The sequence below is a fragment of the Dendrobium catenatum genome, unplaced genomic scaffold (assembly GCF_001605985.2).
Source record: "Dendrobium catenatum unplaced genomic scaffold, ASM160598v2 original_scaffold_111801, whole genome shotgun sequence".
NCBI lineage: Eukaryota > Viridiplantae > Streptophyta > Magnoliopsida > Asparagales > Orchidaceae > Dendrobium > Dendrobium catenatum.
In genome coordinates, this window is record NW_021430236.1 from 37,744 (window position 1) to 63,278 (window position 25,535).

General features: G+C 34.8%; 1 protein-coding gene across 1 annotated transcript in view; it reads right to left on the reverse strand.

Moving 5' to 3' along the window:
• LOC110114739 (ubiquitin carboxyl-terminal hydrolase 7) overlaps positions 1 to 13,799 on the reverse strand; it is a 33,496-nt gene extending 19,697 nt beyond the window's left edge. Inside the window, 9 exon segments of the mRNA XM_028692059.1 lie at positions 9,577 to 9,626; positions 9,629 to 9,668; positions 9,670 to 9,684; positions 9,755 to 9,790; positions 9,877 to 9,926; positions 9,929 to 9,955; positions 9,958 to 9,972; positions 9,975 to 10,019; positions 13,582 to 13,799. Of these exon segments, the coding sequence (XP_028547892.1) occupies positions 9,577 to 9,626; positions 9,629 to 9,668; positions 9,670 to 9,684; positions 9,755 to 9,790; positions 9,877 to 9,926; positions 9,929 to 9,955; positions 9,958 to 9,972; positions 9,975 to 10,019; positions 13,582 to 13,591 (288 nt within the window). The 5' untranslated portion in view covers positions 13,592 to 13,799.
• Between the last annotated feature and the right edge of the window lie 11,736 nt (positions 13,800 to 25,535).

A 25,535-nucleotide genomic window follows, 5' to 3' on the forward strand; every position in this document is an offset into this window, starting at 1 on the left:
AAACAAGACGGCGAAGACATGAGCTCCTTCGGCCTCTCTTGCTCGCGTATTACACTCCTTCAGCCTCGGCTGCTGGCTATATAAGTAGGCATGTCCGTGTTCGACACTGCATACCTATATAAGTAGGCATGTTGATGCATCATAGATATCGGCATCTTCAACTTCCTCACCATAGCATCTCCGCTCCAACTTCCTCTCCCTCCAACGATTCTGCCATGTATCATGGGTGCGTGATGAGGACATCGTCAGCATTTTCGACGCCGGAGATCGACGGCCACGAGCATGACTTGTATTTTGTCATTTTATGTAGTAGCGTATTTTATTTTGATGTTTTTCCGTTTTTGCCCTTATGGGCATTTAGTCGCTTATGTAGCCCGGAAGGGCATTTGTGTCATTTCTTATTTTTTTTTTCATTTTGGCCTATTTATATGAGGCCTCATGCATTGTAATTTCAGTTTTGATGAAATGAAAATTTCGGCGAAGACACGAGCTCCTTTGGCCTCTCTTGCTCGCGTATTACACTCCTTCAGCCTCGGCTGCTGGCTTATTATGTTGCTCCAACCTCACATGCTCTCATAAATGAGGAAGACTATGCAAAACCATCACCTACTTGCAAAAGCGACAGAATACGAAAGGATACGAGATAACCTAGATGTACGCATTTCGGCTCATTTTGTTTAATTAAAAGGCATTAATTTTTTTTAATTAAATATCATTGAAAATATTAGGATAGGCATTTCCATTGAAATTTAAATATTATTTTAATTTAACACATTTTAGCCTTATCCGACACGTGTCACAACCGTGTTGGGCGCATATCCGTGTTCGACACTGCATACCTACATAAATAGGCATGTCGATGCATCATAGATATCGGCATCTTCAACTTCCTCACCATAGCATCTCCGCTCCAACTTCCTCTCCCTCCAACAATTCTGCCATGTATTATGGGTGCGCTCCCACCTTTCTTCCATCCTCCTTGCATGACCCGATCCCACAACTCAGCTCGACCCCCTCCATATTCGATCGCCCACTCCCCTTGCTCAAAATGCCTCCCATAGTGCTCGAACACCCCACTACCTCCACCATGAGAAATTTAATCTATTTTGTAACTGGTACATTTTGCTTTGTTGATGCTAGTTACCCACTTCAAAGGGGATTTTATTAAGCATTATCCAGAGACACGATATCATATACAAAGTTTTGTTCGAGGCAATCGACATATTAGGGGTCAACGAGAGTTATTTAATAGAAGACATTCCTTCTTAAGAAGTGTAATAGAATGTGCTTTTGGTGTGTGGAAGAAGAAATAAGACATTCTAAGAGATATGTCAAACTACTCATTCTAGACAAAAGCGTCTTATTGTAGTTCTTGCAATAACACTACATAATTACATGCAAAGACATCAATCAAGAACTCATACGGAATTTGAGGAATGTGACATCGATGAAAATTTTGTTCATCCATAGTCACATGAGTACAAAGTGGGAGAAGAAGTTGAAGCCCTAAGAAACATGGACGGTATTGTAGACTTGCTAGATGGTGTAGCTGCGAGCAAGATAATTGAAGTTAGAGAGAATATTGCAATGCAGTTATAAAATTGTAGCATATATACTCCATTTAACATCAACTTTAATTCAATTTGAATATTGCATAAGTAATTTATATTATTGATAAATAAATCTAATACTAAATTAATGATGTATTGGTTATAATATATTCATTTGATACAACAACAACAACAACATCAAGCCTTTATCCCACTACGTGGGGTCGGCTACATGAATCCTTTTTCTCCATTGTGTCCTATTAAAAGCCAAATTCTCGTTTAAATCTAATAAAGTCTGATCTCCTTTCCCCTAGATTAGGCCAATAGAATCCCGATCAAATCTTGATTAGGGTTAGCAATCGGAACCACCGGTGGAGTTCTGAATTGTATCTCCATGAGCTTCCTCATCATCACTTCCAACCTTCCAAATCGACTCTCCATTTGATTCTCCATTGCTAAAAATCTTCCTTCGATATCTGATTCTCCATGGCTAAAAATCTACCTTAGATCCTGTATAACCTTTCCTCCATCTTGAACTTGATTGCTCTAATTTACCTTCCAACGCATCCACCTTGTTTGCTGTCATCTCTAAAAAAACTCGTTATGATACCAATTTGATGTGTCTTGGAAGTAAAAACCGCAAGAGAACAAGAAGAAAATTGTAGGAATTTGAAGATTGGGGTTGATTTTTTATTATCTTTTCAATAATAAAGAAATATACAATTGATCTACTACTCAATAACAAAAGATCAACTCTCCTACAAATCCTAGACGCCACTAGGAACGACTCCTAAGGAAAACTACAGCAAACACAATCACATAATGAAAATAAAACAACCTAATTACCCTTTAATAAACCATCATCATATTTTCCTCCCAAATCTGAATTTAAATCAGACATCTTACCCTTAATAAAATCTTTCTAATTCCCTCCCAAATCTGAATTCAAATCATCCCTCTTTCCCTAAATAAAACCTTCATAATTTCCTCCCAAATCTGAATTCAAATTAGCCCTTTTTCTTTAAATAAACCTTCTTAATTTCCTCCCCAATCTAAATTCAAATCAACCTCCCTCCTCTAAATAATTCTCTCCTAATTTTTATTAAAATTTTCCTAAACAACTCCCCCTTATTCCTCCTTAAATAGTGAATTAACTCATTTGGGCCCCACAGGGTGGGCTACTTAACATATCAGTCAACTATAAAGCAATCTAAGAACAAATATTCGCCATCTAAGAAAACAATAGTATTAATGGTGTGCCTTAGCAAACACAATCAATCCATGCTAAAAAAGAAGAATATTGATTACATCGGAATGGAGTGTTGTGTGATGTCTAATAGACCTCTCTCCAATGTGTTATTACTAATATATTTATAGTAGTGTGTCCACTTGTATTATGAACAAAGCACATATAAATGGTCAAGTAGATCGAAGCACTTGGCCCCAATATTCCTTTTTGTTGTCGTAATAAATATGTCAATAATAGCATGTTTCACATCTTTACATTTTATTTTTCTAATATATTTGTAAAAAAGGCAATTAAAACCAATGCTTTACATTCTACCAATAGGAACAATAATGATATATAATTATCTAAGAGTTTGTCAAACTTTTGAGAGGAATCATTCCCAAACTTTGCTTTGTAGGCCTAAACATCAAGGCAACAATGACTTTATCCACATGTATAATGGAGCTTCCAATTCTAGAAATAAGTATTGACGTTTACATTTCTTGCCCCCATTTTGAAATTCTGTAAATGTCTTGTCGCCTCTAGAAATGTTCATCCACTATTTGTTGATCCTCACATTCCTTATTGTGACATGGATCTTTCTATGCTCTCTATGTCCAAGGGGAAATGAAAAGAAGGTGAAAATGCCCATGACTCTCATGATCTTGTTCATGATCCCGCTTTAGTGTTACTAATTGTGAACTCTCAAAATACTTACTAACCCAAAATTAGACAATTTTAAACCAATAAAGGTGAAAATTTTGATGATGAACTTAGAGTTCTAGTTAAAGAAGGTCATACCATTGATGCCGCCGTTGAAGATGATATTTTGATATGTGCATTTGTATCCTTCCACACGAATCCCTGATTCCTCCATAGAAGAAGGCGATGATGATGGTGATAATGAAGGTGACAAATCAAATATCCCCTCCCCACTAGTCATGATCATAGACTTGGTCGTGGAAAATGGAGAAGTACAAAACCTTGCCATAGTAGTTAAAAGAATGGAGAGAATTCTAGAGAAGCATATGCTAGAGATATAAAATCTCTAGGAATTTAGACAATTTGTTGACTCAACAATCATCAATAACTTGAAAGATTCAATATCTCCTCCCTCTTCCTTATCTCCTCTCTTGATGGAGAAGGCAGATGATATTGAAAAGAAATTGGAGTCCCACAGTGATGAATTACATGCACTTGGTAAGAAGATGAATGCTCAAAAATTAACTTTTGAGGTTATTTTCAACTAGTTATCTACCATTATGTTAAAATGTACAAGTATAAGCTGTATTATCTTAAGATCTGCTCAAATGACCGTAAGTGCAAATTGAGCACAATTGACTAGAAAGTTTGGCTTACCCGATCCAGAGCAGTCTAAGTACTGGAATTAACTGAGAGCTGAATCTCTGGAAATAGGAATGTATATTGTGGCAAAACTCGATTATCTTTCCCTTGATGAACTCTTGGATTCAAGCATCGAAGCTTTTTTGTCAAAAATAATAGATGATATTGGGATGATGTGGCAAGATATATTATATCTAACTATCTAAGATGCCTAGAATTGCTCCTAATGAACTGGTAAATGTGGAAAGAAAAATTTACCAGGCAAGAAGTTTGGACTTCACTCCTTGAGAGAACCACGACAAGCACGGAGAGGTGAAAAACACAAGAAATAGAATACCCAGCATGAATGGTGTCAACCAATGTATCTCAGTAATACATAATAAGTATTCTTCATTTTCTTTCTTCCAAGATTTACTCATTTTTTAAATTAATGAAAAGTGATTTATTCTCTCAATTTCGGGTTTCAAAGTTGTACATTGTCTTAATGTTCAAATAGTAAACTCTATTTTTTTAGTATTTAGGGAAGCTATCGTCAACCATCAATCATGTTATTCGAGAGCTTTCAATGTGTATTACCTTGTAGATGAATTATTGAGAAATTTTTATCAACTTCCCAGGGAGAATTGCTCAATATATTAAATGCCGTAATAGAGGTTTCTTACTATTTACATTCGCTAGAATATGACTACTCAACTAAGATTTGTGCTCATAACTTGTCAAAGATTCTTTAAGATTTGAGCAATGATGATGGCAGGCAATTAATATGTGATACTTCGTATTCTGAAATTATACATCAATACCCCATTAGGGTTCCACCATATATTCTACTCAAAAAAATAAATCACATTTAAATTCTCTCATGTTGACACCACAACTTTTGCTCTTCCTTGAAATAAGATGTCTAAAAGGAATCTTTTTTCTTCTCGGCATGATCTTCCCAACCTTGAGCATTGTCTACCTACCTTCTTCCAACAAAGGGTGAAAAAGCTAATACTTTTTTGTAAAGTTGAACAAGGAATTGAAGTTCCCCACCACTCTAGACTTACCCACCATTGAGATCTTCAAACTAAAGGTCTGAATAGAGGAGTTGGAGAAAATGTTTGCAAGTTAAGCAAAGAGGCCAAGGCAATCCTGAGCTTAAAAGACGTTAGAAACCCATGACTAAACTTTAAGTTCATTGAGAAGGTTGATCCCCTATCCTTGCTTTCAATGACCAAAACAGAGCAAGATAGGATCAAGAGAAGGAATGATCCTACAGAGTTAGGGAAGATGCAAATTGGCAGTTTAAAATCTTGAGTCACTGAGAAAAAGAGTGGTGCAATTGCTACTTATGTCAATATTGCAAAGAAGTCCAAGTTTGAGGCATTTATAAAGGCCATTGCACCTATCAAATGACCTATGAAGAGAACAATTCAAACCCTTCCCTTAGTGAAAGGGTGAAGGCCATCGTTGTCAATAAGAATATTGATATGAAAAATAATAATTAAAAGCACTTGGTCGTGCAAGCCATATTTCATGGTAACTTACTGGTCCTAACATGAGGCTCGCGACTATTAGCCCTCCCTCTTAACAAACAATTAGTGAATACCATGAGAATAAGTCTCATTAAAACTATCGAAGGTGAGCTCTTTACCTGTAAAATAATTTTTCTTTTGGAAATTTTTTTGGAGTTCTTGAATCCACGGATACATAATTCTAACAATTTGTTTTTACCCTCTTTATTCAAGGGAGGCAGTGGAGACAACAGTAAGGAACCTAACAAATGGCCTTTATTCAAGGGAGGCAATGAGGCATGATGTCAAAATAGTAGTGAATGAACCAAAACTTATAACCATTGAACTCAAGATTGTAAGGACATCATCTTGGACACTAATGATGAAGCAAGCATGTAAAATGTCCCAAGGCGCTTGTTCCCACAAAGTGGCAGTGTTTGAAGACAAGTAGATCAGGATGAAGATGTAGATCCCTAGGTCCAAGCACATTGAGGAACACAATTATTCCTTAGTAGATCACACCTAGATGGGGCAGACGCAAATCGCCCAGCGAACATGATAATGAAAGCCCACTAGCACTTGTGAAGACAGATGCAGAGGTGTGTAGAGGGAGCGCCATTAGGTCAAGGCAAGCATAGCTAGATGTAGCATTGAGTGCCGCTAGGTAGGACAATGCCAATGATAAGTTAGAAGATAACTATCTTTAGGGATATCAAGAAGTTCATGGGAGGGTTCAAAATGATTGCTACATATGCTACTGACACTCTCACATACATAAAAGATGGATTCAGTATTTTGAAAAATGTAATTGTAAAGGAGAATGTAGTACATTATGAGGCCTTTGATGAAAGTACTTTTGAAAATTGCATGGAGAAGGGTGAATTGTTGAGGAATGTAAGAAAATTTGTGATTGATTAAATGTAATTAGATTTTTTTTACTGAATAAATATTATTTTACACTTTTAGTTATTGGTGTTTCATTTATTTTGTGTATTAGTTGTGCATTTGAATATATTTAAGCTATTGCTAATTGATGTAGAACTATCTGCATAGGTTGATGTTTAATTGAAAATTAAATGTTGGACGAAGAGTAAGAACAACTTCAAGCAATTTTAAATGACAGATTGAAAACAATAAAGAGATAATTAGATTAGGCAATTAGTAACATGATATTAGTTAGGAGCACAAAATAACCAGTTCAAATCAAGCTTTGCATTATATGGAGGTTTTCAAAGGAAATCCCTAAATTAACATTTAGAGTAGTCACTATTAGAATCTCTCACTCACATTCTTAGTAATTGGATAGGTGGAGAAAGCTTGCATAATCTTTATGATACCACAATTGAGGAAGACTTGGAAGGAATACGATTCGGGAGAGAGTTCACCTTTGTCAAGATTCGGAAGAGAGTTGCAACTGAATGGGAGGTTGTCGTTGATCAAAAGCGGTTGCAAGGAAGAAGAGGATTTGTTCCACGTACTCTTCGAATGAGATGTCGTTCTCAAGATCTATGTCGAAGAACGGAGATCGGAGAATGTCGATTAACCCTTGATTGTCGAAAACGAAGCCGTGATTAAGCTCCGGATCAGCCATACATGAGTGGACAGCAAACTATGGGTTGGGGAACTTCTGGACGGTAGGCAAAGGACTTCCGAACAGCGGGACAGCAAACGGCCTTTGCTGAAATTTCTGGACAGCAATTTTTATGTCCAGGAAATCCGGACAGCAGATTTTGCGAGGTGGAAATCCTTTGGAATCGATGTTCAGGGGAAGGGAGTTAGAAGGACTAATTCCAAGTAGAAAGGGGGGGAGGAAGTGGGGGTCAGCCATAGAGGAAGGAGAGTGGAAATAGCTCCGGAGTTTGTGTGTTGATAAAGGAAGGGAGGCAATTCAAAATCTGAAATTTAATTTGGATTTTAATGTCTAGAGAGGAGGGGAAAGTTTGAATTTGAATTCTCCAAACAAAGAGGGAAAGGAGGAGGGGAGGGGCCGGCCAAGCCTAGGATAAGGGAGGGGATTTGGGGAATTAAAAGAGTTGCCAAATCTTGTCTACTTGTTAAGGAAATAGTTTTTAAATCCAAACACCAATTAAACTTGAATTGGCATGAATAAGGCAACTTCCCTAATATAACTCATCTCTTTAAATAGAAAGAGATTTAGGATTTGAATTAGATTGGAATTTAATTCAATGACTTTCCAAATTATTAGACACTAAATTTTGGAAAATATTTAGGAGATGTTTGAAAATTAGGGTTTCAAAGGAGGGGTGTGGCCGGCTATGGGAAGGGGAAGCGGTTTAGGCCGGCGGCAAGGCGGGGAAGAGGAGGTTGGGGGACCGGCGGCTTGAAGGAGGATGGGTGGTTTTCTGGGCCGGCGGCTAGGAGGAAGGAGTGGTTTTGGCCTAGGGTTTGGGTGGAGTTCGGCCAAGTGAGAAAGGGGAAGAGGTGGAGGGGTCCAGCGAGGGTTGGTGTGGGGTTCAGCCAGAGAGAGAGGATGGGAGATGGTGGCCAACGGTTTAAGGAGAAGAGAGGAAGGAGGTTGGTGGAAGAGGTGACTAGAGCTCGGACGTTCCTGTGGTGGGTAATATTGCTGCCCTCACCATGGACTTAGACTCTCACAAGAGTTCCTTCATAATCATCATCATTCCTCCCAAGAAAGAAGGGGCTATAAATAGAAATAGAATGATAAAACCAAACGACAAAAGTCCCTGGTACTGACCTACTCCCTCGAGAGGGTAAAATCGAAAAACACATAAATAAATCAAATACAAATAAAAGCTTAGAAATAAATGGGTGTAATTATGGCCGTAGATGTCCAACCTCTTCGCTAGTAAACTCTCACTGTGAATGTCCTCATCACTAATTGTTTTTTAGCAAAGCCCATTTTTTAAATAGGATGACTATGCTTAGATTATGCACAGTCCGTTATAACTTGTGTCAATATACTAAAACTTTGGTTGTTGGCGTTAACATAAAATTTCCTTGGCTAATGGCAACATGGAATAACCATGCTGTGGTTGTTCATTGTGGTCAGTTATTCTGCTTTTGGTTGCAACGACCATATAGTTGCACTTTTTAAGTTAGTTTGGCATCAAAGATGTTAAGAATTACAGAATCTGAAAAGATAAAGGATTTAACGAAAAATGACAAAATAAAAGATAAAGATGACTTTCATGATTGGAGATCCATACAGGTTCATTCATTCATTTACTCAATTTCAATAACATTAATTAGTCATGATATTCATGGAAAATTTTGACTACTGATTGCACAGGAAAATTCTCTACTCTCATCATCCCAATTCATTGTTTTGGTTCTCAATCTCAACTAACTAAACTTTAGAGTTCTTTCCCCAACTTGTGCAAGATAAATTACCTGTACACAATCAACCATAGATTAACTTCCAAGTATAATATAATTCAACTTCGGAATTAGTTCCCCCTGGATCTCTACCAATGAAGAGCACTATGAACCATTTCATCAGAAATTTTTGAAAAGCTTCCATAGGAGAGCTCTCGCCTTGGCTGCTACAACAAAAGTCAACCATTACCACTCAAGATATTCAAACTTTTGTGCCTTGTTATTTCCTAATGGGCTGGCCGAGCATGTGATCTCTAAGGGCAACAAAGTTGTTGCCAAATTTAGTCCTCTTGAGTGTGTGGTGTAGTTTCTTTGTTTGTAAGAGTGATTAATGCATCTTATGTAATTGGAAATAGATAGTGTATGATATGTGTCTTTTATCTGTTAAAATGATGTTGATGAGTCATTCATTATATTATATTTATATATATATATATTATATATATATATATATATATATATATATATATATATATTATAGCAGGCTGCAGCACCCTAATAATATGTTTGTTAAGAATATTTGAACAATCAAAGGTACACTTCAAAAACTACAAAAGGCCGTCTAGGTGGTCTCACTCGCCAGAAGATTAGGCTGGTTGCTTACCACATTAACTATTTGTTCTTCTTCTGGAAGATCTTCCATAAACACAGGACTTTTTCTGGAGCTTTAACAGCTTCATCAGCTGTACCCATCAATCATCAACCTTTGTCCCTATAAGAAAAAAATGTAAAAATAAAGGGCAAAAGACAGAGTTAGGAATTGAAGGTAATTATGGGAACACCTCCTTTACACCTAAAGTAGACCAGTCTGCATCATCCTAAAACAATGAAATGAAAATCAATAACATGCTCTTTATATCATAAATCTTCACTTATGTCTAGTTTGGTAAAGCAAATCCCATACCTTCAGAAGACCACCTTTCACCATGATTCTTTGCCTTTCAGGAGGTACACAGTTAGGTCATACAACTGACACTTAAAACATAAGGAGGCTGATTGGGTCTATTTCAACCGCAGGAAAAGTTTCTTTTTGCCATTTCACACTTACTGTGTAGAATTCCATTTTTAAACAAGTCAATATGAATTTAAAAAAAGGAGAGTAAACCTGAAAAAATAGTCAATCACGTGCAGAACAATGATTAAGAGTAAACAAGGAATACCATACATATATATATATATATATATATATATATAACATGGACTAAAATGAGGATACTATGAATTATTTTAAACCAAAAAGGTTTCCTAAACAAAATGGTTATTGACGCATTTAGTCTTTGGAGGCCCTTCCCTAATTAATATTAATACGAGGGATTGTTTCCTTTTCTTTCTTTTACAAGCTTAATTAGAAATAAGGGGACCTAAGTATATATTATTTTGGATATTAAGCGTATAAATACCCATCCTATATAGAGAAAGGGAGTTTTTGTTGAGTAAGATGTGTTCTGATTTTGGGGAGAATTGCCCACTCTGGATGGGCAAAGAGGCAAGGAGAACGTAGTGGAGTATGGGATTCACCACACAATATCAAGCACTCTGACACTATTCCTCCAGCAATTCTTGAGCCTTATCATGGTCATTTCATCAGTTGTCGAGTGGTCTTTCCTGTGGGCTATGATAGTCACTCCAGAGGTAAATGCCTATTGGAAAGCAGCACACTGGGTATCTTCTCACTTCTCAGTTAGGGGCAGTGAGGTCAGCAATTCAAACCTGTTGATCTTCCCGTCCGCTAAGGGAAGAAAACCAGGACATATTTCCCAGAGAGTGGAATATGAAATTCTGCAGCCAGTAGTAAAGTGATATGGCTGAAGTGCAAAAGTCTGTTAGAATTCTTGATCATAGACTTTCTAATCATTACAAGTTAGCCAATTCTTACAACAACAACTACAACATCAAGCCTTTCGTCCCACTCGTGGAGTCGGCCCTTTTTCTCCATTGTGTCCTATTAAAAGTCAAATTCTCGTTTAAATCTAATAAAGAAAGGTCATTCCTAATATTTTCTAACCAAGTCTTTTTAGGTCTACCCCTACCTTTCTTAACATAAGTCAAATCTAATACCTCTACTCTCTTAACTGGGTCGTCGGAAGGCCGCCTTTTTATGTGACCAAACCATCTAAGGCGACTTTCTCTAATCTTATCTTCTACTGGAGCTACTCCAACCTTTTCACGTATGCTCATTTCGTATCCTATCTCTAAGGGTCAAGCCACTCATCCACTTAAGCATTCTCATCTCTGCAACACTTAACTTAGTATTATGCTTCTCTTTTAATGGCCAACATTCGGCACCATAAAGCATTGCAGGTCTCACAACCATCTTATAGAATTTTCCCTTAAGTTTGAGGGGGACTTTTCTATCGCACAATAAGCCCGGTGCATTCCTCCACTTCAACCATCTAACTTGAATTCTGTTAATAATATCCCCATCAATTTCACAATCACTATGAACAATAGATTCAAGATATCTAAAACGTGTACTCTTATTAATGACTTGATCGCCCAAAATCACAATCCCCTCACTAGGTCTATTGTGACTAAAATTACATCCCATATATTCAGTTTTAGATCTACTCAAGTGAAGACCTTTAGACTCTAAAGTTGACCTGAATAATTCATGTTTACCTTCAACTCACTCTCTAGTCTTATCAACAAGAAGAATATCATCAGCAAAAAGCATACACCAAGGTACATCCTCTTGCAAATGTCTAGTGAGAACATCCATGACTAAAGCAAAAAGATATGGACTTAAGGCTGATCCTTGATGTAATCCAATCGAAATAGGAAAATACTTGATCAAACCACCTTGTGTTTGAACACAAGTTAGCCAATTCTTAATTTTTTTAAAAAAAAAAAAAAAAAGTTAGCCGGTTCTTGTGGGTTTTTAGCTAGAATCACCAATTTATTGTGCCAAGGACCATCTCAAATCAAGTTCTTTGTTCATCTATCTTCTGGTTAAGCTATGCATTTCTTGTTTCCGTGAACAATGGAGGCATCGAAGTTGAAAGACGGCCAACATTCAAAAACAGAGGGCAAAGATCTATAATACTCAACAAAAATCTTTTTTTTTTGTTGAAAATGAGAGCTTTAAGGTTCTTTTTAGAAGAAACTTGGACACTCCATTGAACAGTATGAATATGTCCTTGATAATTGTGTTTTTCTTGGAAAAATTAACGCCTTAATGAACTCAAATTGAATGATTTTGAACTTGTTAGAGTTGTCTCATTGAGATAGGTATTTTGATTATAAGAATGTAATATTTGGAGCATGCTTAGCTCTCCAAATTACCTCAAAAAGTTTTTTATTATGACTTTGAACTTTGATCCAAGCTAACTATATATAACTGGGTTCGCCTCGCCGAACTACACTTGTCTCATTTACAAGTTTTCAAAAAATAAAGTTTGGATGGTCACAGAATCAATTGTTGAAATTATGAGCCCAATTAACTAGATGCTTTAAGATCAAAAAATTGTATCAAAATCCATATTTTATCATATGAATTTTCTAGTGGCATATCAATCCAAAATTTTCAATTAACTACATATTTCATAATCACTTATTGTGATTTATGTGTGGATTAGTTCAAAAAAAAATTTCCAAGTTATGCTCCTCAACTTTATGTAATTCATAATATCAATTACTGATAGCCTTTGGTTCTTACGTCATACCAAGTAAGAACAATATATAATTCTCCAAATAGGTTTTCCTTTCCCAACAACAATAAATCCACTATTGCAATTTTGCAAGGTAGGTTGAATATTATTCAGCAAGAGCACATGTATCATTTTCTTATGCTTGGCAGCCTTGATGCTTTTCAAGATCTATAAAACCCAAAAAAACAATTTCATATAAGATACACTAGAGTAGGATTTAATTCAAGCAGGATTTAGTAAACCATGTAAATCCAAATTTAATAAATCTTTAAGGGATTAATTCCTGAAGACAAAATTGCATGATAGATCTCGAATTTAACTAAATACTAATAAATTACTTGATAGATATTCTCAATATCTAGAATTTAAATGAGGAGAACGGCAGCACAATGAGAATTGTAAATCTCTTAAATAATACTTCCATTAGAATTTATTAAAACTTAGATTAAACCTCAAAAGGAAGAAAAACAACATTTTAGAAAGCAGTGATATTTATATGGGCTTCCACATAACGCACTGTTCAAAGAAGAAATTGGCAAACTAATTTCATATCAATCAAATAAAGGGCAAGCATTTTAACTACAACTAGTAAAGGCCTAATAGCATTTTTTTTCATCAGAGGTCAGCCACCAGACAAAGCTAAGAGGCTGTACATACCAAAACAACGGATGCAGCCCGCCGTACAGAACAAGTGATCATCTGATTCACTAAATAGATTAAACAAGATGAATAAAACAACAAGGCATCCCAATACAACACGCAGCACAGTAATCAAGGATCGCCGTAATGTATCAAATGATAAAACGTAAACTAAAGTAATCTACACTGTTGAAATGGCGCATAACAGATGAACAATCAGAACGCTAATGAATTAATCAAAAAAAATGTCCGGGAATTCAAGAAGGAAGCAATTGCTTCCATTAGGGAGTAATCATTGTGAGAAGTTCAGCTGAAGTTCATACCAGTAGGCATTCTTGCTTGAGAAGACGAGTCTGCTTAAGAGATTGGAAGAGAGAATTTGAGATATCGGACTACGGCTTTAATGGAAGAGAAGATCGATCCGCCGCCGTCTGCTTTGGGGATTTCCGGAATCGGAGATGGTATTTAATGGAAAATTATGACGGCGTTAAGGCTCGGCAAATTGAGAAAAGGGCGACGAGCTGGGATCGGGGATGTAAATATGGTGCGAGTCGGGCGGATCCCCATTGTGCTGAGAGTAGGGGGTGTGGGGGGTGGGCCACAATTGTCGGGGTTGGGGTGAGCCACAATTGTTTCCTCTAAAAAAAATTATTACATGATTTTTTGTAATAATTTGTTCTCTTTTCTTTATTTTTTAGTCTTTAATATAAGAATTTTTAGTCAATTGCCCCCCAAAAAGTTTAAAAATTTTATGATCGTTAGGCAATTGTCCCCAACATAATTCAATGCATTGTGTATAGGTGTTATTGTTAGAGAATGATGAATCAAATATAAAAAAAAAATAGTAAATAGAATTGATTATTTTATTTATTAATTTGAATTTCAAAAATATCCTTACAATCAAAATTTGTTAAACACATTGTGTAGAGGTGATGTTGTTAAGGAACTATGAACCTAATACATAGAGAAATAATAAAAAGAATTTATCATTGTATTTATTAATTTGAATTCCAAAAATATCCTTACAATCAAAATTTATTCCAGTGGCACCTGACCAGGTAGGTTGAACCTTGCCAGGGGGCGCTGCCCCCTTGAACTCCTGGCATATTTGCGAAGCATACAATGATTAAGGATATGAACAAATATCAACTTTCCTTTTTATTTAGAGTCCTTAGTTACTTTTGGTTGGTAAAAGATATCTTTAGCGACCTTTTTTGTCTCTTTTTTTTTTTTTTTGACAGTATTAACTCATTTTCTTGTAGTTAAGGGTTTAGACAAATTCAAGGCAACGCCAACAATTACTTATAAGATTACTATGCATTATTTTTTAGCAAAATTAATAGCTCCTTAAAAAAGAAAATTTCCATTTGAAGATGCAACGAAGGGGACTTCGAAAGGATAACCCGCGACTGGTTAACTTTAACTTACTATTGAGAATGAAATGAAAAAAATGTATTAATTGCTTTAGAAAACATCAAGAATTAGTTAACATCCATCTCAAAAAAGATTATGGGATACTAACCCCAAAAATGTATTGATCTAGTTGAAGCAATAGCCAATTCACAGAAAAATTATTTGGTGTGGACTCCAGATGTAGCTCTATGTCTGAAATCCAATATCATGCCGCCCTATGGTGGCCCAACAACCCGACGACCCAACGACCTAACCCAATGAAATTATAATATTTTTTATGTCTTTTTTTAATTTATCTCTTGACTCGATGACCTAACCTGTTCTAGAGGCAAAAAGTGACTTTTTACTAAGAGAACAGAGGTGTTTAGTGGAAAATTAAATAATGAGGCCTTTCAAATTCTCTTATTTCAGTCACTCTTCATCTTTTGAAGCTCCTTTTTGCTAGAGATTTTCATCGTAGAAGCAATGGCTAAGGTCAGCTTTATGTTCCCAGGAAAGAACAAGTGCTTTTTCCCAAATTTGTAGGTTTTATTTGTTATGTAAATGTCATGTAATATGTTTTTTCTTATATAATAGAGTTGTTGGGGTTTAGGTTTAGTGTTTAGAACATTTGCATGTTGTTGTATAATGTTTTCTCACATGGTTTAGAACTAAGCTTTGTATATTGTGTATTGTTGTGTACTCATTTTCATTCGAATAATTAAGTTAAAAGAACTTTTTCAGTGATGTTTTTGTTCATTTTATAAATTTGCTATTGATCTACCTTTGTTATGTACTACTGTGGATGGATGTGTATTATTTTCTATTTGCATGATGAAGTTAATAATATATTTTCAATATTATTTGGTTCATTTTCATACCATTTACTACTGCCTACCGTTGTTATGTATCGGTGTGTACTATTTTCTATTTGTATGATGAAGTTAATGGAACATTTTCAGGGATATTTTTGTTCAATTTTTATACTTGTTGGTATTGTGTACAACTTTATATTGTTGTGTATTGTTCTTTATTCTCATGATGAAATAATTAGAATATTTTTAGTCATATGTTTTTCATTTCATATACTTATTAGTGTTGTGTACCATTGATGTGTAATGTTGTATCCTGCTATGTACCGTTGATTTGTACTATTATGTACCATTTTAATTTGTTATCCATTCAGATGTTCAAGTTCATAGAACATTTTTAGTGAAGTTTATGTTTAGTTTTTGTATTTTTAATGTTGTGTACTGCTACATTAGCATCTTGTTCTTAACCACTACACATAATTTTGCAGGGATATATTCCAAAGATAACTTTTTATTGCAAAACTTAACCGTTCAGAGATATCAGCGATCATTTGGTCGATACTTTTGCCCAAGCTTTTGTGGGTAGACTAAACCAACTGCACATAAATCACTTTTTGTTGATGCATTGCTTCCGTCAGAATATTCCCTTGGTATACATGTTATTATCAATGTGGGATATTCGGAAGTAATGTTACATCATCATGGGGCATAAGTTACCATTCATTGTAGATGAAATTATTTTGATCATAGGACTGCCCAATAGAGGAACTGCATTCGAGTTGGGAAATGTGAGAATCCCTAGGAAATCTTCAATTGATATTAAACATGAGATGCTTAATCTCTACAAATTAACTCCGCTTCCCCAACTTGTGAAGAAATTTATCATTTTTTGTTGTTCAACTTAATCTTTCCAATATATAACTATCGAACCCTAGCTATGATCCTTACTCTAGCATGTAATGTAGATCAATTTACATCTTATAACTAGCCAGCATCCATTAAAATTTTCTTAGTAGCCAAGTTCGATGTGATTGCTAGGAAGTTTGCCAAAGGTAGACCACTAGATATATGAATGGCTTTGTACATATTATAATAGTGGGTGCATCCAACATTTTAGAACTTGTGCATTATAGGAATTTATTTTATTCACACACACACACACACACACACACACACACACACACACACACACACACACACACACACACACACACACACACACACACACACACACACACACACACACACACACACACACACACACACACACACACACACACACACACACACACACGTACACACACATAGAGAAGAGAACTTCTCAACCTATAAAAATAAAGGATGCAAATCATTGGAGCTTTAAGAAAGCTATCACCAATATTATCTTATAATGCAAATTTTTATATAATAGATTGGTGAAGGTTGAATCAACGGCTAGGCTTCTTGAGAGGTGAGTGATTACATTGGAACATCATATATTTGAACAGAAGTGGGAGGAAGCTAAATATGCTTCCATAGAGAAGTTTATGCTAGAGAACTTTCCTACCTACAAAGCATATCAAATAGTGGCCAGTAGAATCTTCCTCAATGATGGGAACATCTAATAATATTATTAATCCGCTTGCAGTAAAGATTGTTGAGGAAGCCTAAGCCCCAATATTTATAAATTCCCTAGATGACATTGATTATAATGCCTCAATTATAGATTTGTTCTTGTCGCAAATAAATAGAGATGCTAAGTATGAAGTATTGAAAGATCAGGCAGATGATGAGTGTCATAACCCAACCCAACCAAAATAGATTCTATTGTGTTGAGATTTGACAAGCTTTTGTTGTATCAGAACAATAATTTTGAAATTGGATTATAAAATAGAGCCTTAAGAATTAATTTGTAATAATTATATTGGGGCTATTTGAAGTCTGTCTAGGTGTTCATTATCTTTATGTTAAGTGCATATTTGTTCAATTACATATTATGTGTGATCATGGATACACTGTATCCATATATGACAGATGGACAGAGTGCTTGTCACGAAGCTTCTGTATATAATGCTGCTCCAACAGTTGGTTTAGATGAAATTTCATAGTTTACTACTTTAATAGCCAAAATAATGGGTGAGGCACAAAGCTAGGTTTATGTTGTTATATCTAAAGGGGTAGACAGACATCTACATATATTTTTGAGACTGAAGTCTCCAAGATTCAAGGGTAATGTTGAACCTAGAGTAGCAAAGGACTGGTTGAGGAGGCTAGAAAAGGCATTTGACAATATGTAGTGTCCTCTTAAGAGGAATGTACCATTAGTAGTATTTCTATCATATGGAGAGGCAGAGCGTTGTTGGATGGGCCAACATAAGGAAAACTTTTATGGGAGATTGAACTCTCTAATTACCTTAAAAGAGTTCTCTGATGTGTTTATAGCCTAGTTTATACCACCTTCTGCATGACAATAAATGTAAGAGACATTTTTTAGGCTAGTTAAGGGCAGTAGAATAGTTATGTAGTATGAGCCAGAGTTTATGAATTTGGTTAAATATCCTCCACATGTAGTTAGAACTCCTTCGGAGAAGTGCTACAGGTTCTTAAGAAGACTTCGGAATAGTCTGAGATAGTTCTAGTGCCATTTCATATTTTTTATTTCTCTAAGCTTATGGAGAGAGCTCATTTTATAGAGAATGACTTGATGGCTACTTAGCAGCAGTGGACATCTAGTAGGAAGTGGTTTAGTGGTGGACTTTTGGTAGTGGTTTTTTTGGGAAGAAGAGTATATTTACACTTGGAGATTTTAGGAGAGATGGAGAGTCGGCATCTATGGCAGTCTCTAGTAGTGGGGACATAGCTAATTCTGGTTATGTTAGTGGGGAACCTATGTGCAAGATTTATGGATGATACCATCCTGGCCAATGCTATAGGATCATTGGATAGTGCTTTAAATGCAATCAAACAAGGCATCAGGTAGCAGAGTGTCCACATGCAGAATTTGATCGACATTTAGAGTCTAGATCTAAGTGCTTTATCAAACTATCAGAGAGATCGAGGGAAGTTACTCTTCGTACTTTATTTTTTAGGTAACATATGATAGAGTTAATGGTTTGGGTTTAGTAGAAAGGAAGCCATGTGGTAGTGGTTAGAGAGAGCCTAGTAGTTTTGTTGCTCTAACTCCAATTTAGCCACATATATATAGTTTGAATAAGTAGGTGGTTCTTGATGATCTAGATGTTTTGACAGGTATGATTTATATTTTTTAGCATCAATGTCATATTTTATTTGACTCTAGATCTAGTCATTCCTTAATTTCCAAGCATTTCTTTTATTTACTATACTATACTTGTGTTGTACTGCCTATTTCACTTTCTAATATTTTGCCGACTAGAGATAGTAATATAGCAAGTAGATTTTGTTTTTGTGATATTGAGATTTCTAATAAGAAGTGGAAATTCAGTTTGATTTTATTGCCCATTTTCTCATATAATTTTATTTTAGATATGAATTTGTTATGTCAGTATGAGGCTTAGATTGATTGCTTAAAGAAGTGAGTTATGATATTTATGGGCAGTGAGAGTTGTGTATTCGAGGGAGTTAAAGGTGTTTTAACTTTTTTTATCTCTATGCTGGAAGCATATAGATTATGGAAGAAGGATTGTATGGTATTTCTTGCATCAGTTCAGGATAGGAGTATAAATGATGATTCTCTTTTTGATATCCTAGTAGTACAAGATTTTTTAGATGTATTTCTTAAAAAGTTAGTTAGTTTACCTCCAGTTGGAGACTTCAAATTTTATATTTATATATTTTCTGGTGTGACCCTAATATCTAAAGCTCCATATAGGATGTCACCTAAGGAGCTTCAAAAGTTGAAATTCGGCTTTAGTAGTTGGTTGACAGGGGTTTTATTCATCCTAGTGTGTCTCCCTAAGAAGCATCTATTTTATTTGTGAAGAAAAATGATGATATAATATTTATGTGTACTGACTATAAAGAGTTGAACAAAGTCACTATCAAGAACAAGTATCCACTACCGCAGATTGGTGATCTATTCGACCAGCTTGTTGTATCTTCTATATTCTCAAAATTTGATTTGCGATCTGATTACTATCAGGTAAAGGTAAGAGAGACTGATATGATAAATTTATGATTTCTAAAAGTATTAATATGATTTTTAAATGATATTTTCCACTCACAAAAAAAAAAATGCTCGCTATGTGAAAGTATTTGAAGTCAACAAGAAAATGTTTTCATTGTTCTATCTCTCTTACAATATTTTCATTTCGTCATCTTTCAAATGATAACAATGGTTATACTATGACTAGTGTAAATAGATGTGATTCAATAGTGTAGACATTTGAGATAACAATAGTTTGAGAAATTATTAGAAGGATTATACACATATTTGAATTGTAAAATCACTATGTGGCATGTAAAAAAATTGGACCTTAAATAGGAGAGACAAGAAAAATCGTCCAAAGCTGCAAAAGTTTCAAGTTAACATGTAATGGATTATCCCGTACGATCGTGGATCATCCCGGACAATTTTACTTAAAGTGTTGAAAATGATCCTAATGAATATTGGTACGAATTGTGTTCATACACAATTATTGTCCCGTACGAACTAGGTTCATCTGCATGATCAATTATTCCATAGGTCGGTTCCCAAATTGTGCAGAACACTGCCAGAATATGAAATGTTAATTCACTTCATCCCGGGACTATCAGGACTTCGTTTGGATGATATTTTTATAGAGAAGAATTCATCCTATGATGATTTGGATTTCGTTTGGACGAAATTTTTACAGAGAAGAATTCGTATTGGGACGATTATAGATTTTGTCTGAACAAAATTTTTACAGAGAAGAATTCATCCTGGGACGAAAATAATTTTATCCTGGATGATTAGGACTTAGAAAATTTTTTTTAATTCCTGATCATTCCATTGCTCTTACGAGGAACTAACTGACCTGATCTTCTTGTATGAACTAGGTTCATCCCGTACGATCAGTACAAATTTTGTAAGATCTCCTTAAGTGTGTGTGTGTGTGTGTTTTTATTCACTCAATTTCAATCACTCCCTCTCAATTCAAAGAACAATTTAGAGCTCGAATTTGCAAAGATTGTATGCTGAATTTGATTTGAAGTCTTCATAGTTTGGAGTTCAATTTTTCTGAAATATTAGTACACACAAGAGCAAAAATAATTTTTCCATAAAGTGTTAGGAAATAATTGCACATAAAATAATAATATTTGAAATCATCAAAACTATAGAAGTTGTAAGAATGTAACATATACAAAAAGCAACTTTCTTAATACCTTGTTCATATGGGACGAACAAGTCAGTTAATCCCATTGGAAAAGAAATGGAATAAATAAGAGATGAGAAAATTTTCTAAGTCCTAATCGTTGAGACGAATTTCTCAAATAGTCCCGTGATGATCTGCTCTGGATTCATCCCAAGATGAACTCCAATTCATCCCAAGACGAACATATTTTGTACGGGACGATGATCAGGTACGAAGATAGTTAATACCAATATACATTGTGTTTGTATGCAACTAATTAAGTAAATTCGTACGGGATGATCTTACGATTGTACGGGACGATCCACTACGTACAGACTTGAAAATCAACAATTTTTGGACTATTTTTTGTGTCTTTCCTATATGAAGTTTAATTAAAACTAACTCTTAATCTTTTTGCCTACTAATCTTCATGCCAATCAAAGGGAGTGTCAAGGAGAGAGTGTTTGAAGGAGGATTCTTACTACTGGAGCTTGAAGGATTCACTTGGTACTCAAAGGTAAGAATCTTTACTTATGGTTTTATATTACTTCACTCTTTTCTCATGTCCTTCTAGATTTTTTGTGAGAAGATCTGTCAAGGAGAGTGTGAACAGCCGAAGGGTTTTTTGCCTACACTTGTAGAGTGTGAACAGCCGAAGGGTTCTCTACCTATACTTGGAGAGTGTGAACAGCCGAAGAGTTCTCTGCCTACACTTGGAGAGTGTGAATAGCCGAAGGATTCTCTACTTACACTAGGAGAGTGTGAAAGGACTGACGGTTCTCTGCTAACACTTGGAGAGTGTAAAAGGACGACGGATCTCTGCCGCACCGGGTAGTGATGGAAGAGAGTTTTGTAAAGGCTCTCTGCCTTGCTGTAGGTGCAAAAGGAGAGTCACTAGTGGTATTAGTGCAATACTCGGAGGGTGCCTCTGGGGAGTGGATGTAGGTCGTATTTGACCGAACCACTATAAAACTTATGTCTTTTATTTTTTTCTCTGCTTTATTTTTTTTTACTGTTTTAACTTGTGGTTGAAAAATGTTTTCTACAAAATTTACTAAAGTTGTTTTTAGTATAAAATTTTTTAAAAGAGGGATAAATTTTTAATTACCAATTCACCCCCCCCCTCCTTGAGTAGACCACTAATTTAGATTTAATTTAATTTTAAAGGAAAACCCATAATTAATTAATTAATTTAAATTAATTAATTACAAATATTAAAAAAAATTCCAAAAAATTCTAAGACACTTGGAAACATTGCTTTTGGTCATTTCTAACCTTCGGGGGGATTTCAATGAGTTTGGAATTAATTTTGATCAAAACTCTAAAACCCTCTCTAATTAAATAACTTTAAAAATTTCAAGAATAGTCAACCTTTGAAAAATCATAAGTAATTCTAAAAAATTTTAATTTGACCAAACTCATTGTCATTCAACTTCGCATAAAATATAGTATTTTTTTAAAATGTCAAACCTTAAAATTTCAATCAAAAGCAAAAAAGTACTCACCGATCAAGTGTAGGTCAAACCAAAGTTAAAACTTTAAAAATTCACAACTTAATGTAGAAAATTCCAAATCCAGTAAACTTAGAGTCTAGTAATGCATCATAAGGTCTAGTATTTTATAAAAATATTAAATTTTAATAATTAACTTAAATTAAAAAAATTAACTTTTAACCACTAATTTAATGCATAAAATTATTCCAAAATTCCTAAAACTCCATAATTCACTAAAAATTTCAAAAATTTTAATTTAATCATTCAAACTAGCAATCAACATATTTAGTTTAAATTTGTTAATACTTAATTCATAACCAACTAAATAACCTAATATGTACTAGTTACTTCTAGGTAATCGAGGCCTACAAGGCTATTAACTTAGCCCCAAGAAAGGTGAAATAAAGTTCACGAACTCGATGAAAAATAAAGGTAGTAAACATCTAACAATTAAAATATACCTAAAAAAAATTTAGTACATTAATATTAAAACTTACACAGAAATTTTCCCTTTGACATTTAACAAATCTGAACGCTAGATAACTTCAAAAAATTACCAAGTTTAGAACATAACCAAGTCATAAAACCTACCTTACACACTTTAGATGGTTTACTAGGATAACCAACTCTAAACCTAGGTTAGTGTGATATTTACTTTTTTTATTACTTGTCTATCGAGTTTTTTGGGTTTTCACTTAGGGACTTTTTGGTTGCCTAAAAAATAAATGCAGTGTAAAGTAAATGCACTGTATTCCGAATACTTTGAGACTGTAAGGTTTTCTATAAATAAATGCATGAGAATTATTTCCCTTGTTTGGTTAGGTATATGTAGAGTAAAGTAAAAGTGATGTATTTGTAATAATTTATTTTGGCATTACAACTAGTATATTTATAAAAGTAGTGTAGTTATAATAATTAGTATTATTTGGTGTCATAAAATAAAATCAGTGTATTTATTAATTGCCCTATCTTATTATAATTTTTTTTTAGATTATAAGATATAATATTATGCTGTGTATTAATTTACCAGTGTGCTGTAAGAGAATCTGATTATTTACTCTTTTACAAGATGAGATAAAAATAAATAAAGAAATATTTCATTCTAGCTTTGCATTTTTTTATTTCAGTTTTATGTAAGAGGAACCAAAACTACAGATGTTATATAGTTTCTATTTGGTGGAAGGGATGAACCAGGTAGAGTTACATTCTTTGTAGAAGAAGCAAATAACTCTTCTCCCAGTTTGAATGAAAGAAAATAGAATGAATCACACCAAGAAAGGTTCATGTTCTTGCTTTCCTAAAAGGGTGCGACTAAGAGATCCACCCAGCTCTTATCTTCCTATTGCTTAATTCATTAGGCCACAACAGCATCAAATTTGGTTGGTGAAGTCAAGTTGGCAAGGCTGGTAGTGGGTGTGAGAATAAGCTTGGAGGAGGCTCGGCATCGAGAGGAAGTGGAGATCGGTCAAGAAAGGCAAGGGCTTTGCCTCTGCATATCAGCATTGACGAGAGTGTTTGGAGGCCTATCTTGTAAGGTTTCTAGCTTGGAGGCATCTAAAGAGGGTGAATCTATGGGGAAGAGGGGCTTCCAGCCACTTGAGCATTACTAGGAGATGGAAGAGAGGGGCTAGGGAGAATAAAGAGCAAGAGAGCTAGGGAGGAAGAGGGCTTCATCCTCTTTGTCTGAGTGTCCCCATCAAAAAAGTGAGAGAGAGGAGGTCGGCTCTTGAGGAGTGCAAACCATAGAGATGACAGAAGGAGAAGAGAAATGCCCTTAGAGGCATTCGTCCTTCCCCTTGTTAGAGCATGTATCTCCATTTTCTAAATCACGGTCTCTGCATTGACTTCATAAAACACCGTGTGAAATAATTTCTAACCCGCTCAATTTGAGCGGGTCTCGAAGTCGCATGAATGGCCCGTCATAATAAATTACTGAGGCTTCAGAGGAATTACTTACGTTCCACTCAAAACAAACCAAACGACCTAATTTATGAAATACACGTCAATAAATTACTTTGCCCTCCTAATTTTGCATACCAAACAACCCTTAAATGTGTTTGAAAATTAATTGATATGAGTGTTTATTTACTTGAACTACAATTTGGGAAATGTTTGATTGATGATTAGATTACCTTTAGGTTATGAGCGATCTTGTTATTTACAAAATTTTATGAAGGTGGCGTTGCTCATGCAAGGTTATATAAAAAGGAGGCTAAATTTAATAATTATTATAACTGCTACAGGTGTTTCAGTTGCTTAGCCCCCAAATAAATAAGACCATGGCCAAGTGCTATTATTTTATTTATCGAAATCATATAACTGCTTGGGATGTATTTTATTTTTTATTGCTTATTATAGTAGTTTTGCAAGAGAGTCTAGATATTTATATCATTTTTGATATTATTTGATTCAAAGTTAAGAGTTATGAATGTTGGTCTTTGAGTTGGGATATATAAATCTAAAGTTTAATTCCAAAAGGAAATGATGTCTCTCAAGGGAGAGATTTTTTATTTCATTTGTAAGCCCAAATTTGGATTATTTTACTACCCTAAGAGAAAATAATAACATCCACATTGGAGGAAGTGTTTTCTTCTCATTTGGTATCAGATACAATGAATCCAAGGAGCCTGAAGAGGAGAAGGATGAAGAGTTGAAGATAGAGAGTATCCCACTTTAAGTCACTTGTATCTTTCCTAGTATTAAAATCCTAGTTTGTTGTCAGTGGTGTATGGCAATTTTTTATTTTTGTAAATTTTGTGTAGTATTAAATAGACATTTGCCAATAGGAATTTAATTAATTTGATTATTGGATTGATTGCTTTAATTTGATTAAGATTAGGATTGCATGCTTTCTTAATTTTTTTAATGATTTTCATTTTCTATTTTAATTTAGCCTAGAATTTGATTGAAGGTTCATGAGGGCACGTATAAAAACTTTTTATACTTAAATTTAAATAAAAATTTTTAAGATAACCTAGAAACTCTAAAGTTCTAAGAAGTAAGCTCCGTACCGTTGGGATTCTGAATAAGCATATTTTTATTTTCTCCTATTTATTTGGCAGCTCCCGGCTTGCAGGTTATGATATATCACATAACATGAGAGGGTGTAGATCTGTTAAGGCAATGTTGAGCAATCTCTAAGGATTTTCTTTAACTTTTTTAAAAACTGCTACATCTCATTTGTATTCATTTAATAGAGTCAATTAGAATGCATTGTATTAGATATGAACTAAATGATTCTAAATTTTTAATTGGATTGGATTCAAGCATTTTTTATCCAACATAAGTCAAAGGACCAATTAGGATT